The sequence below is a fragment of the Mastacembelus armatus genome, chromosome 17 (assembly GCF_900324485.2).
Source record: "Mastacembelus armatus chromosome 17, fMasArm1.2, whole genome shotgun sequence".
NCBI lineage: Eukaryota > Metazoa > Chordata > Actinopteri > Synbranchiformes > Mastacembelidae > Mastacembelus > Mastacembelus armatus.
In genome coordinates, this window is record NC_046649.1 from 8,388,021 (window position 1) to 8,401,271 (window position 13,251).

The following is a 13,251-nucleotide window of genomic DNA, read 5'->3' on the forward strand; positions in this document are numbered from 1 at the left end:
CATGGATATAAGGTCTCACAAAACCACGACAGAGGTGATTAAGATGGGTTGATTCTAATATGATACATCTTATTGTCACTAAATGACACAACGTTGTGATATAGAAAACCGCTTTTGTATCTTGACTTGTTCTATATTGGGATGGTGAGGGAGAAACACACTGTGGAGGTGTGAGGTCAGCAGGAGGAAGGCTATGTTCAGACTTTTAGGTGTGACTTGAGTCCCAACAGGGTCAGAAGTTCTACATTAGGTATCTAAATAGTGAGTTATTGTAGAAATGCTAAAAATATAAAGCACTGAAAAGATGTTTTTAGTTTGAAATTAAATGAATGTTTACAGAAAATGCTAGAAAAATATTAACAAATCTAAAATAAAATCAAAGACACAAAAAAACCCAACATGTATGACTCAGAGAGGGTATGGAGGAGAAATAACATGATGTCCCTGCTGAAAATACCTTTGGCCTGAAATCATTCCTCATAGTGGTGGAGAAACACAGAGAAACACACAAACACAAACACACACACACACACACATACATATACCTCTTGGCCAAAGCCATGTCCTGTATCAGATCTATTCTCCTCTAACATCCTGCTGTAATAACAAGAACCGTCCCAGAGGACAACCTCACACCAGCTGGAGTTCACAGACACACACACACACAAACACACACACACACACACACACACACACACACACACACACACACACACACACACACACACTTCTATCATTAAAGTGTCTAAGATAAACCACATGATTGTGACTATTTAAATAATCCTTGTCATATTACCACAAAAAACAAAAATGTCAGAATAGCTGGGTAAACACGAGAGACACCAAACTTACTCGATATACATGAAAGTGTGCCAGGAAAGGGAATGACTTTTTCAGCTTGTCAAAACGTCGCATCCTGAATTCCTTGGTCTGGATGACTCTAGGTGCAAAAAATATGCAGACGCAATAAAATGTCCAGAGGTAGCTGCTTGGCTTTTAAAGCACTACCAGAGCCACAATCCTCCCAGTTTGACATCCCAGATCTCTGAGGGAATTCTAAGAAGCGCACATGCTTCTCGGATGCCACGGCTCCAAACCTGAGAGGGAGAAGAAAAACTTCCTACAAGCATGAACATAAATTCCATGGTGGGGCCGTCCTCTTGTAAGCCTCTTGTTTAGCTTCAACTCCCTTGAGAAGGCAAAGAGGCATTCATGTAGCACTCTGATGAGCAAAAGAGAACTCAGACAGTTTTATATGTGGCAGAAGACTATAAACTACTTAAGAGTTGCTGTCCGTAGCAGAGAAAGCCTCCTAGCTCTGCCCTCTGCCCAGTCCAGCCATGTGTCCTCCTCAGAGAGCAATTAAACAGTGATCCAAAGTTGCAGAACTTCACAAATAAGTCACTCCTCCTTCCTCCATTCCTTTCACCCCCTCTCGTCCTCACACAGACCTCCCTCACTCATTCGCTTGCTCTCTATCTTTACGCATGCAGCTACTGTCTGTTTGCTTTTCCATCCTTCCATCGAGCGTGGGGCTAAAAATAGGAGTGACTTCTCCCTGATTCAATTGCTCTCCAGTCGGGAAGGCAGCAGAGACGTGTGAGTCGGAGTGAGTGAGCGTCTCTGGTTTCACACTTTAGGGTGCAACAAGATGTGGATCTCGGGCGTTTCAGAGAACAATAATGTGTGTTTGTGTTGAACTCTTTGTTTCTTCTCATTTAATTCTTGTTCTTTTGTTGTCTCATAAGTTCTTATCCCATTCTCACACATGTACTCATGTTTTCTTTCTCCTGCAGTACTTTTCCCTGTTGTACTCTTCACCCTATCTTTCTGTCCCCCCCCCCCCTTCTGCTGCAGGCAGTCTGATGGTCCGTGCAGTGCAGAGCAGTGCGTGGTGCAGAGGACAGAGGCTTCATGGTATTCAGTCCAGAGCAGCATTTGATCCAGGGCCAAAGGGTCACATTCAGCTGTGGGATGGAGAGCTTGTTTCCTGTGATGCAACCACCCAAACACACGCATACACATACATACACACATACAACCACTCCTTCCCCTTCTCCACTGCTCCCTCTCTCATCTCTCAGCCTCCTTACCCTAAACTCACCATGGTGAAGAAACTTCACTATTGGGATTTTTGAACAGAAGACAATGACATTTCATTATTTTCTGACATTTTATGGATTAAACAATAGGTTGATTAAAAAAACACCAACATCAACATACTAATCAATGCAGACCTCCACACACCTGCAGCCTAGATCTTTTCTTGGCATAGAAACAGCAGACTAATCTACTTTCCTGTTTAAACAATTACATCAACACCACCACAACATGTTATAGAGTTCAAACAGAAGCCTGTTGACTGGTCAGCAGACATTTGACAGTTACAGCTGGAAAGTAAGTATCAGTTATCTTAAGAAGATCTGCCCGGGCCACCTAACTGCAGTCAACTCCCAGACTCCTTTTGTAAGTCAGTGACATCTATCCAGTCTTTTACCACTGCCCTAAGCCTTCTCCTCCCTATCCTTCACTCCCATATTAAACCCTTTTCTCCGACTCTGCCCTCCTCCCTTGGGTCTGGCCAACCCGTTGCATTTTCTTCTTTATTTGGTGCTGCCTTTTATTTCCTGCCTCTAATCCTCCAAAAATGTTATCTCTCTCCCACTCTGCTGAGTATAAACAAACCCTTACCAGCTGCTTTTCAGACCTTTAGCAGCAGCAAGCCACCCTCACCCTGTGTTTTGACACCAGTCAGCTTCAAGCTTTCTAATTTCTGCCCTCTCCACCCACTCCCTTTTTTGTAATTTGCAAGTTAATCCATCTATTGACATTTTTGCTTTTTGGTATTTTGCCCTGCTCCTTCCGCCACCCCTCATTCACAGCCACTCCACTCTGCCTATTAGCTAGAGGAAGGAAGGGAGGTGAGCAGACAGTGAAGTCATAGAGGGCAAGAAAAGGAACATGGGAGATGTTGTCGTAAAGGGCCTGACTTTAATATTTATTATTATTATTATTGTTGCAACACGGATTTTACACTTTAACATTCACAGCAGCAACACAAATCAAATTCCTCTGAATGCCTCATCACAGTGAAATGTGATGAATGAACTTACTGTATTCTGTAGCGTGTTTATTTTTTAGGTGTTGTGTCAAATTGAATGTACTGTAGCATTAGGCAATTACAACTGGCTACATTTATCTATGCCGTGCTGCAGATAAGACACCTGTATGACATCTCAAGTTAAAAGCATCAGGCTTGATCATGCTCAATATAGCTGACACCAATCACATAAAAATAATAATAATATTAATAATGTCTCCATTGGCCCTGATACCAAATTCTGAGATCAGACTGGGACAGTGTGTCTTATATAGGGAGGCAAATTTGAAGCTTTTTCTATAATAAAACCATTTCTAACATTTACATATCTGTTCACCATAAAATTAGTCTAGCCCATTTTTCCTTTATCAAAAATAGCCCTCATCAGTAGATAACAGTTATAATGCTGTCTAATATATGAAAAACACTTACCCCAGTTTGAACTCTTACTGGTTTTATATAAGAGAATATACATACCTTAACTACACAATGGTAGTGACTTGTGAGTCCATTATTGTAACTAACATTACTAAAGCTGCTGGAAACACACACTTTTGTGTTGATTATGTTGAAGCATGTTTTTTTTTTTAGTGTACTGCTTGTCCTGAATTTTAGCACCACATCTAAAGTGATGGTCTCAGCTGACACTCGATTCCCAGCCCACGTTAACACAGACTCAGACAGCTAGCTGTGCCGACAACTCTGCAGAATTTTCACAACTTTACGCTGTGATATTCATCAACACAACTTCCACAATTAACACAGAAAACCACACTGACACTTATTTCTTTGGATGGCAAGGAGGTGCGGTAGCTTTATAAACTGTGCGGCCAATGTGCGTTAACACCATCTCATTAAATGGGAAGAGGCTCCGCCTAGTGGCCTGATCGGGTGCTAAAACAAAACTAGCACATTTTCTGACAATTACGCCTCGTGTACTCATATTCTGCACTGTGCTTATACATTTTAAACACTGAAGTTATTAATGGCAATTAATCTATAACTGATTAATCATTGACATTCATAATATGATTATAAACTTGAAGAACTAAATAATCCTCCACACTCGATCACTTCATGAAATTGTTGTCTTTCAAGTGAAATTCATTTTCATTCAAATGCCTAATTTCATGATGATAAAGATCTTGTGAACAAGAGTGTGTGTGATTTTTGGCTCTGTCATTGCACGATTGAATCAAGGTACTAAATCAAGCTTGCATGTTATTTGGGTGTAAATAAAAGATAATGAGTTAAAACCACAAACACTCTCCTTATATTTAATGTGAAAACACTCACTGTATATATGTTTTTTTTAAATGGTCAATAGCCTCTAACAGTGCATTGTATTTTGTTTCTCAAATGTGTGATAAGAAACAGCTGTGGGGGCTGAGTGGGACGCTGTGTATTATTTAAGTGTGGATTCATTTACACATTCAGACATCATCAGTTTCATTGTCACTAAAGACTCATCAAGCACACAGGATGTGATGGGACAAGAGGGAAAAAACAAAGACCCTTTCCTTCTCTCTTTTCCCCTCTAAACCACATATGTGCTCACACACATACACTCAAACACACACACAGAGTCAGGAAACAACTCCCTGAAGTGAGTTATGCCATTTATGGCATAAAAATTCCCTCAAGTCCACATCATTTCTGCTGAGAACTCTTTTCAGCTGCCAGTTAGCAAAAGTGCTTTGAGAAGGAATGGCTAAAAAAAAAAAATTCAATGTTACTGCTATGACAAACAGGAGAATTGTGTTTGCTTAAATACGGTAACAGTTATGTAACACACGACTACGAAACAAATGACAAAAGAGCACAAATTCCTCAAAATTAGCTGTTGCGCAACGAGCCAGATTCTTTAACTAATCAACTGCTGAATTTAAAGTCTGAACACTTAAGTAAGAATAACCCCTTTCCAGAAAAACATCAGATAGAGAAAGAAGTGGTTCTGCACAATTTGGTGGTCTGTGTGTGTCCACATCCTGGCTCAGACAGACATTATCTGCAGCAGACAACAATGAGGCTGAACTAGGGAACACTTTAAAATCACTGCAGACAGACAGATCAGGGCCAGGATAAAAGCAGAGAATATGGTGGTGATAGTGGATGCTGTATGAAGTAGCATGCAACAGTGCAGCAGTCACTGTACAGTGACTGTAGAGTATCAGATTTCTGAGTTACATTGATGCTTGGTAGTTTTCAGTGGAAGGAATGTGTCACAGTGCCATCAGCTGCCTCCTGACTAAGGACTAACGACATAAGGCCAATGTGATTAATGTTCAGTAAGTCAACCTGCAGCTACACTGAGACACCACTAGGTAGCACCAAATCATACTACGGAGACAGATGACCGATGACATGCAAGAGGAACGTCCTGTGGGAGAAAGTTATTTTATTATACTACATATATATATATATATATATATATATATATGTGTGTGTATATTACACTTCACCAGTGAAAGGTGCTTTAATCTTTAGCTCACATTTCTTTTGATTTTTTGGTTACATATTTAAAATAATATACTATTGCTAAGTAATCAGTGATGAGTGCAAAGCACAATGTCTGTTCTATTTGCAAAGGCTGCAATGACACTGACTTACTCGCTGTGAACCTGTTTTTTGTAAGGTTCATAAAAACATCTAAGAATCCTCTGAGAGAGCTTCTAACTTTTAGCCGAGTCTTAACTAAAGAGTGATTTAGGGCTAATGTTCCAATGTTAGAGCAACTCTGAGCAAAGAAAAGGTAAAAACTCTTATCTCAGCGAGGAGGTGGGGCTGACCCCATTGTTAGGTATGACACATCCTTCTGAGGACCATGACTGGTTGTCAAAAAAAAAAAACATCTCCACACAGAAACATGAGCATATGATATATTATAAGCCTTTACTTTATAAAAACATGCCTATATTTAATCCTAATCACACACATCCTTAATCTATTTGAAAGGAAAATGGCCCTGCTGTTTACAGTCCACAATGAAAACAGCTTGAACACTGGTGCTGTGCCACCTCTTTCTATTCACATAAACCTCTTCATTTTCTGATGGGGCAATAATTCAGATGTGTGTTCAATCAATTACTCTGACAAGACCAGCGAAGTCCATATATGACTTTTTGTGAGCCTGTAAAGTGTGAATGTCCACTGGAAACTAAATGAACTTATGACAGACAATCCAGTCTGCAGAGAGGATCATTGGGGCCGATCTCCCCTCCAACCATGATGTGTACCAGTCCATGGTCATGGACAGAGCATCTCTCTAGACCCTTCACACCCTATTCACAAACTGTTCAGACTCCTTCCCTCTGTTAGGCGCTTACAGATCACTGTACACCAAATCCACCCACCCAGAGACACTCTGATGAACTCTTAATGTCATAGAGTGGCAGAATAACCATTGTGCAATTATAACACTCTTTGGCTTTCTGGGATTTTGAAAGAAACTCCTCAGCTACTCATAAAAGATTAAACTCATAGGAGTTTAAGGGTTACGATGGTTCATAAGTAATTTTTATCTTGGACTTTGAAATTTGAATTAACGACACTCCAAAATTCCACCTTTTCATATGCTCGACTTCCTTGGACCCTCACATTCTCAATGAAGCAGTCAGTGCAGACCTGTTCTACTGCTCCTATCTAGTTTTTATCTTTCTCACACACACAGACACACATTGACATGGACACACACACACACACACATATACACAGTATGACTCACTGGCTATACAACTGAAACATGAAAAGATGGTAATCCTGTAAACCCTCAGTTAAATGTCTGACCATGATTGTATTATGAATTGACATCAAATTAATGTCTTGCTGGCTAATAAGATTATGAAGAATCAAGTGTGAGGTTTGCATAATGTCTGAGTACTAAAACACACACACACACACACACACACACACACACACACACACGTTTGATTCTGTAATACGATGCTTACTGTACGGAGACAGGCATGCAAAGACATGAGCTAACGTCGGCTGGATTCTGACTGACGTACAGTGTTGGCAATTAAGATAGCTTATTGGATGTGGATGGGCATACTGCCAGTGCATTTCTAAAATAAGTTGCAACCTTTTGGTAGCAAAACATCAATCTGCGGTTTGGTGTTGGGTGGCAGAAACTGACAAGAGCCAAGTAAAGGAGTAGCAGAACACACGATTAATCCCTCTTACAGCCGAGAGAGAGAAAGAGAGAAAGGCATGATGCCTGCATGCACAGACAGACAAAGATGCGTCATATCTGATCTCACAGATAGTAACCCTCTGCCAAAATCTGACTTTCATGTTCTCCTTAAAGCCCTTCACTGTTCCTCCCCAGCACCTCATTGTTCACAGGGTCAAGAGAGGGAGAGGTGTTATGTGGTGGTAATGGGCGTCAACATGGAGAAGAGTTGACTGTGGGGAAGGAAAGGAGCTCTGGATACAAACAAGCTGTGTTCAAGCCAACACAGACCCTAAATATCACCTTCTGTCAACAAAAGCTGTTTTGGTAGCTTGGTCTAATATGCATAATGCCTGGAAATACACCCATCCTAAGTGATGCTCTCTATGATCCCCCAAAGCTGGCTAAAACTGGGGAAAGGAGGGTGTTAGTGAAAAATGTCAGTCAAATGTCATGACTGAACCAAAAAAAAAAAAAAAAAAAACAAACACAGCATGTGCTATATTAAGTTAAATGGAAAATATTTATTATTCCACTATCTACTGTAAAAATACAGCAAATGCTCAACAATATACTGCTGCACTAAACCAGTGCAGATTTTCATGAGGGGCAGTAGTCACGCTACCTCACTAGTCTTCTGGTGCTCCTCAGAAATATATCTGTAGAATACAGACTCTATTAATATTCATGAGATTAAAACTGTTGCACAGATCAACACATTCATTCAGCCATGGTGTTTTCTGTTCATCCTTGGCCCTTGGTTGTCTATGGCAGTATACAGCGGAGTAAGAGCGTTGCCTGATTTGTTTTCAACAAAAAAGCCAAACATCTCAAAAGTTAGAAGGCCAAACTATGCAATGGTAAAACTGGTTCAAAATTACCGGAAAGCTAGCTTGTCATATCTGTGCCACGATTTCATGTTCTTTATCTGCTGAAAAGCACAATGTTATAAGAAAATACTAAACAAAATATCAACCTGCCTGATTTAATTTCCGACCTCTAGTTTCCATTGTTCTGCACACATTCAATACTGACAACAGCATCAAACTTCATTTAAAAAAGTAAGGTTTAAGAATCCCTCTTTAAAATGTGTACAGATGTACAGTTAGAAGCCAGCAACAACACCACCTCTTTCTTTGCCATATTTCCAGTCTGCTTCCTTACAGCTTGCTACCATATTTTAAAAAACTGGCCTTATCCAAAACAAAAGAACAGCTAGACCTGTCAGGACATCACAGGGTTTGTATAAAGACATGGGGGTTGTGTAAGAGGTAGGCAGGTATAAAATGTCATATTTGTCACGCACTCATTTGGCAGCACTTCATCAATAACCTCATGGTTCTGTATCCCATAACTCGGCACACAGGGCTTGGCCTTGGATGTGGGCGAGAGCTGATGTGTATGGTGAGCGTGGGTATGTGATGGTTGACATACAAGTATAAAAGTGTCCTGTGTGACAGATGAATGGGTACTTAGAGCGATTTATGCCTTTTCACTGGTGACATTTGACTTGTCTTAGTAGGAAAAGCACAGGTGTTACCATGAACATTTTACAAGGGCTCTGTTCTATTCAAGTGTCTCAGTAAGCCCTGGCAGCGTGACAGCCTCATGAACAACAGGACCCTGTCAGCGAAGCAGCTCAATGGAATACGGGTCATCATTAATTCATTTAAAAACACTACGCTATAGCTCAAGCAGATATACATATTGTAAAACAAAATTCAATGATTATAATTCTTTTCTAATATTTAAACAATGAGAATCATTCCTACCTCAGAAACCATACATCCTCTCACATCCTTGAATTTTTCCCTTGACACCATCATAATACCTGTTGAAATTTCTGCTCACTGTCTAACTGTCATCCATGTTTGTCTAAAGCGGTGTGTATAATCAAGGGAAGTGTAGAGGTCTACCTCTTCATCATCACTGGGCAAGCGTTGGTAGTCAGGTTCTGACGTCTCCTGCAGCCTCTGGTATTCTGCTGTCTCACCCATGGTACGTCTCCAACACCCGGCCGGCACCTGGCCAGGGCTCTGGGTCCGTAAAGTCCTCAGACAGCCACAGCTCCAGTCACTGAGTAACCCACACGATTAGTCAGTCAGTCAGCCCACTTTGACGTCTGTGCTGAAGATGAGTACAGTATTCTATACGTCATTCACAGTACAGTGTTGCATTGTTTCATCTATCTTGGCACAATATTTCTAACTATTCAGCTATGTATAGTGTCGCTGCATACCTCCAGGACTCCCACATTCGTTGTCTTGCTCATTTAGGCTGTGTCAGCATTCACCGAAAATTGCTGGACAATAAGTTGCACATTTTCACATTGTGAACAGGGCTGTGCACTGGTCAGTGAATATTTGTGCATCATTAGTGCATGCAGCGATTCTTATTCTTCTTCTATCTGGAGAAAAATGAAAGAACTAAGTACAGTCTGCCCTTCAATTCTGTGGTGTGAATCTTCAAGAAGCATCAAAACGGAAAACTCCAAATTAATTCATTGATGGTTATCGTCCCTCAAGACAAGGAAATCCTTTCTGTTCTCAATGGAGCTGCCGCAGTCGGGATGGAGAGCCAGGATGATGCCGCCAAGGTGTGGCACTGGTGGTGACAAATCGGGCAGGCTCTATTTCTGTCATCCCATCTCACACCATGGTAATGACCTCTAGCTTCAATCTCTCTCTCACTCTACCCAGATCTCGCTCATCTCTTTCACTGGCTTTCGCCGACCACTCTTGTTCACCCTGCCTTAGTGCTGACGCATGCTCTTCATATACAGCGATGCCCCCGTCTCTTTCTATTTCCGTGTCCCAGGCATCACTCCAGCCAGCTTACATCCAATCACTCACTGCCAGGAGTGAAACATCACAACAATATCGTCCAGGAGCCATTTTCACCTGTTTTATCTCAGCCTTCCTTTGTGTGCTTCTATTTTTTCCTCACTAATCTTGATCTGCTGTCCAATCAGACTAGCAGCTCAACTGTGACGATCACAATTAAAGTCTGGGAGGATTTTAAATGCTGCTTTGTCCTAAATGGACTTCCTGATTGTTCGGTCGATGCCTAATCCCTTACTGTTATTATTGTTTTTCCCTCCTATCCTCTTTTCAGTCTCTCACCCTCTAACTCGCTTTCCACGCCCCTTCACTAGAATTTTTTTTCCATTCCAGCCTCTGGCTCAGTGATGTGGTGAGTGGTTGCCTCCTCTATTACCGTAGCAACATCAACCCATACCACCTCCTCCTCGCTCTCCTGTGTCCTGTAGTCACAGCGATCCAGTCAGCAGTGGTCCTGATAGAAGCAGCCAATGACAGCGAGGCAGGCCAGCATGGAAGGGAGGGGGAGGACAGACAGGGAGGAGAGGCGGGGGAGCCCTAATGAGGAGAGTTAATCTTCCCTCTGAGAGGGAGAAAAACACGACCATGCTGCTTTGTGAGTCAAAAGCACCTCTACACTATAGGCAGAGTATCCAGGCCATCTGGATCTTTGCTGAGTGGACATCTGGATGGGGGAGGAGGGGGAGAATAAAGAACAGTGTATGTGAATGTGTGTGTGTGTGTGTGTGTGTGTGTGTGTGTGTGTACCTCATAGTCTTTCCTGATTTGCAGTGGAACATTTGCAGGCACGGTGATGCCACTGAGCAAAGCTCGAACATTGACAGCACTGCACAGTCGGGGAGATTTGACTCATGCTTTCTTTTCTGATTATTCTTCTGTTTCCCCATACTAAACACTTGCCTTCTTTTCCCTCCTCCTATCATATTTCTGCTATCTTCCACCACCACCTCTCTGTCTCTTTCTCTCAGCCCATTCCAGGACTGTCCAGAGCCTTTCCTCTGCTCTGTTAAATCCGGCTCACACGTGAGCTACACGCTATATTACATTACATATCCACAAAGATGCACACACCTCCACACAAAGGCAAGTGCACACAAATCGACAAAAATTTCCATTAAACTGAAACACAGAAACGCTGCATAGATGTAGGTTTCTGCAGCTTCTAGCAGAATTGCATGTACAGCAATCGGCAAGTCACTGACATTACACAGGTTATATCTATAGTCCAAGTTTTGGAAACACCTCCACCCTCCTTTATTAAGCTGAAAATGCACAAGACTAATGAGGACTAATGAGCCATACAGTAGAAAAGATGAGCAGCGGGGGAGAGACATGATTTGCCATTTGGCCATGACAAATGGAGGCGGGCCAAGGTGTCATGTGGGGTCACTGCTGCTCACCACTGCTCTCTGATGATGTTAACACGCAACATTGCAGTCTGTTTTGCATTTGGTGAGTACAGAGGACACGACTGAGTAGAATAAAAATAATCATGTGACAATGCCATTTTTTGTGTATTGTTCTACTGGGGCATTAATCTAAAAGAAGACAGTAAGACCATGGTGGCCTCCTTTGGAACATCAGAAAAATGTGGGCTATATGGTGTCACAGTATAGTACATGTTCCTTACTAAAAGAACATCTAGATTTGATATATTTTACATACTTAGCCTACATATCCTGTACACAGACGTTTTCTGCCCAGAAGATGTCTCTTCAATTGAAAATGTAATTTCAGTGAGAAATTCTGACGTATTTATTTATTTATATGGTAATTATTTATATGGTAATTATTTTGTAAATAAGATTCAAACTTTGTACATAATCAAGTGTTTTCAAATGTATATTTGAAAAGATATTGATCACAATGTTTAAGTTATTCACAACATCTGTGTCTGCAGTCACCACAACAAACTGGTCACAGACAGTATAGCTATTGTACTTCGGGTTAATGTTCAGATCAGGCAAAACAAAAATTTTGTGTGTGACCAAATCTGTCTCACTCTGGAGCTCTGAAACCTTGTTTTCAACTTTGTTCATTTTAGATACTTCATTATTCACCTAAATCTGTTCTAAAATACAAATACTAGGACTGAGACCTTTGACCCGAGCGGCTTCATTTGTAAGCCATCTTTTGTCAGGGGGAAGGTAAAGCTGAGTCTGTTAAAACATGTCCGCCGTCTCTGCCCTTGTGATGAAGAGTAAGCAGAAGCAGTGCAGACAGGCTGTGGGTGTAACAGTGCAGTATTCCCAGTCCAAACACTACAGGCCGTTAAAACAGTCCCTTTAAGACACAGAGTCCTTAAAGACAGTGACTCCTGCGTCTCTCCTGTCTCTTTATGACTATTGGTGGGTAGACTGCAAGTTCTGGGGGAAGCGGTAAGCTTTTGACCAGGAGCTGGATGAAATCTCTGATGTCTACAACTGATGTAGGGCTCATAGGATGGAAATATAATCAGGGTAGTAACTGGACAGCACAGCAGAAGTCATTGTGTGTCATGTTTCTGTGGAAATTATTACATTTTCTTTGGAACTTTATCAGACTTGAACGGCTCAATTTATGTAATGTATGGACTAACGGATAACTGACACAAATAATCAGTATAATAAAAAATGTTGTAATAAAAAATGAAAATACTATGTGAGAATGGATATATAATTATCACACAAATTGCACATACTGTACTGTAACTGCTTATGTCAAAGACAAAGTGTACATTTATGTTTTCTGTATATATCCAGATATCGCACTTTGATAGAGATTAAAAAACAAGGACAGGTCAGAAAAAATTGCATAGATTGATGATCATACAGTCAGTCAATCAGCAGACTAAATATCTGCAAACAACTGTTTATATAATCAGTTAGCTGTTTGTGTTTTTCTAACACAGAAAAAACAAACATTCTCTGTTTCCAGCCTTGACAGTATTTTCTATTGTTTTGAAGTGAATATCCTGCAGCTTAAGACTGCTGGGAGGACAAAACCTCAGAAAACCAACAAATATTTTGACAATTTAGAGCTAACAACTGATTATTTGTTTATTAAAAGAATTATTGGTTGCACCCCTAAAGAAACGATGGATAAAAATGATGCAGCAAAGATTTAGATATTGTATAAATGGATGAAGTTCCAAAAGC

General features: G+C 40.9%; 1 protein-coding gene across 14 annotated transcripts in view; it reads right to left on the bottom strand.

Annotated features, from left to right (window-relative positions):
- The window catches only part of tnk2b (tyrosine kinase, non-receptor, 2b), a 48,453-nt gene that overhangs the window by 19,324 nt on the left and 15,878 nt on the right, over positions 1–13,251 (bottom strand). For 6 of the 14 annotated variants that reach the window (XM_026312751.1, XM_026312754.1, XM_026312760.1 and 3 more), the window contains exon 3: positions 9,191–9,401. The exons of 2 other annotated variants lie outside the window; for them this stretch is intronic. In XM_026312751.1, the coding sequence (XP_026168536.1) occupies positions 9,191–9,271 (81 nt within the window). In that variant the 5' untranslated portion in view covers positions 9,272–9,401. Of the gene's footprint in view, positions 1–852; positions 1,552–9,190; positions 9,402–13,251 lie in introns of those variants that run through there. 6 more of the 14 variants (XM_026312753.1, XM_026312752.1, XM_026312749.1 and 3 more) reach the window with 4 other exon arrangements.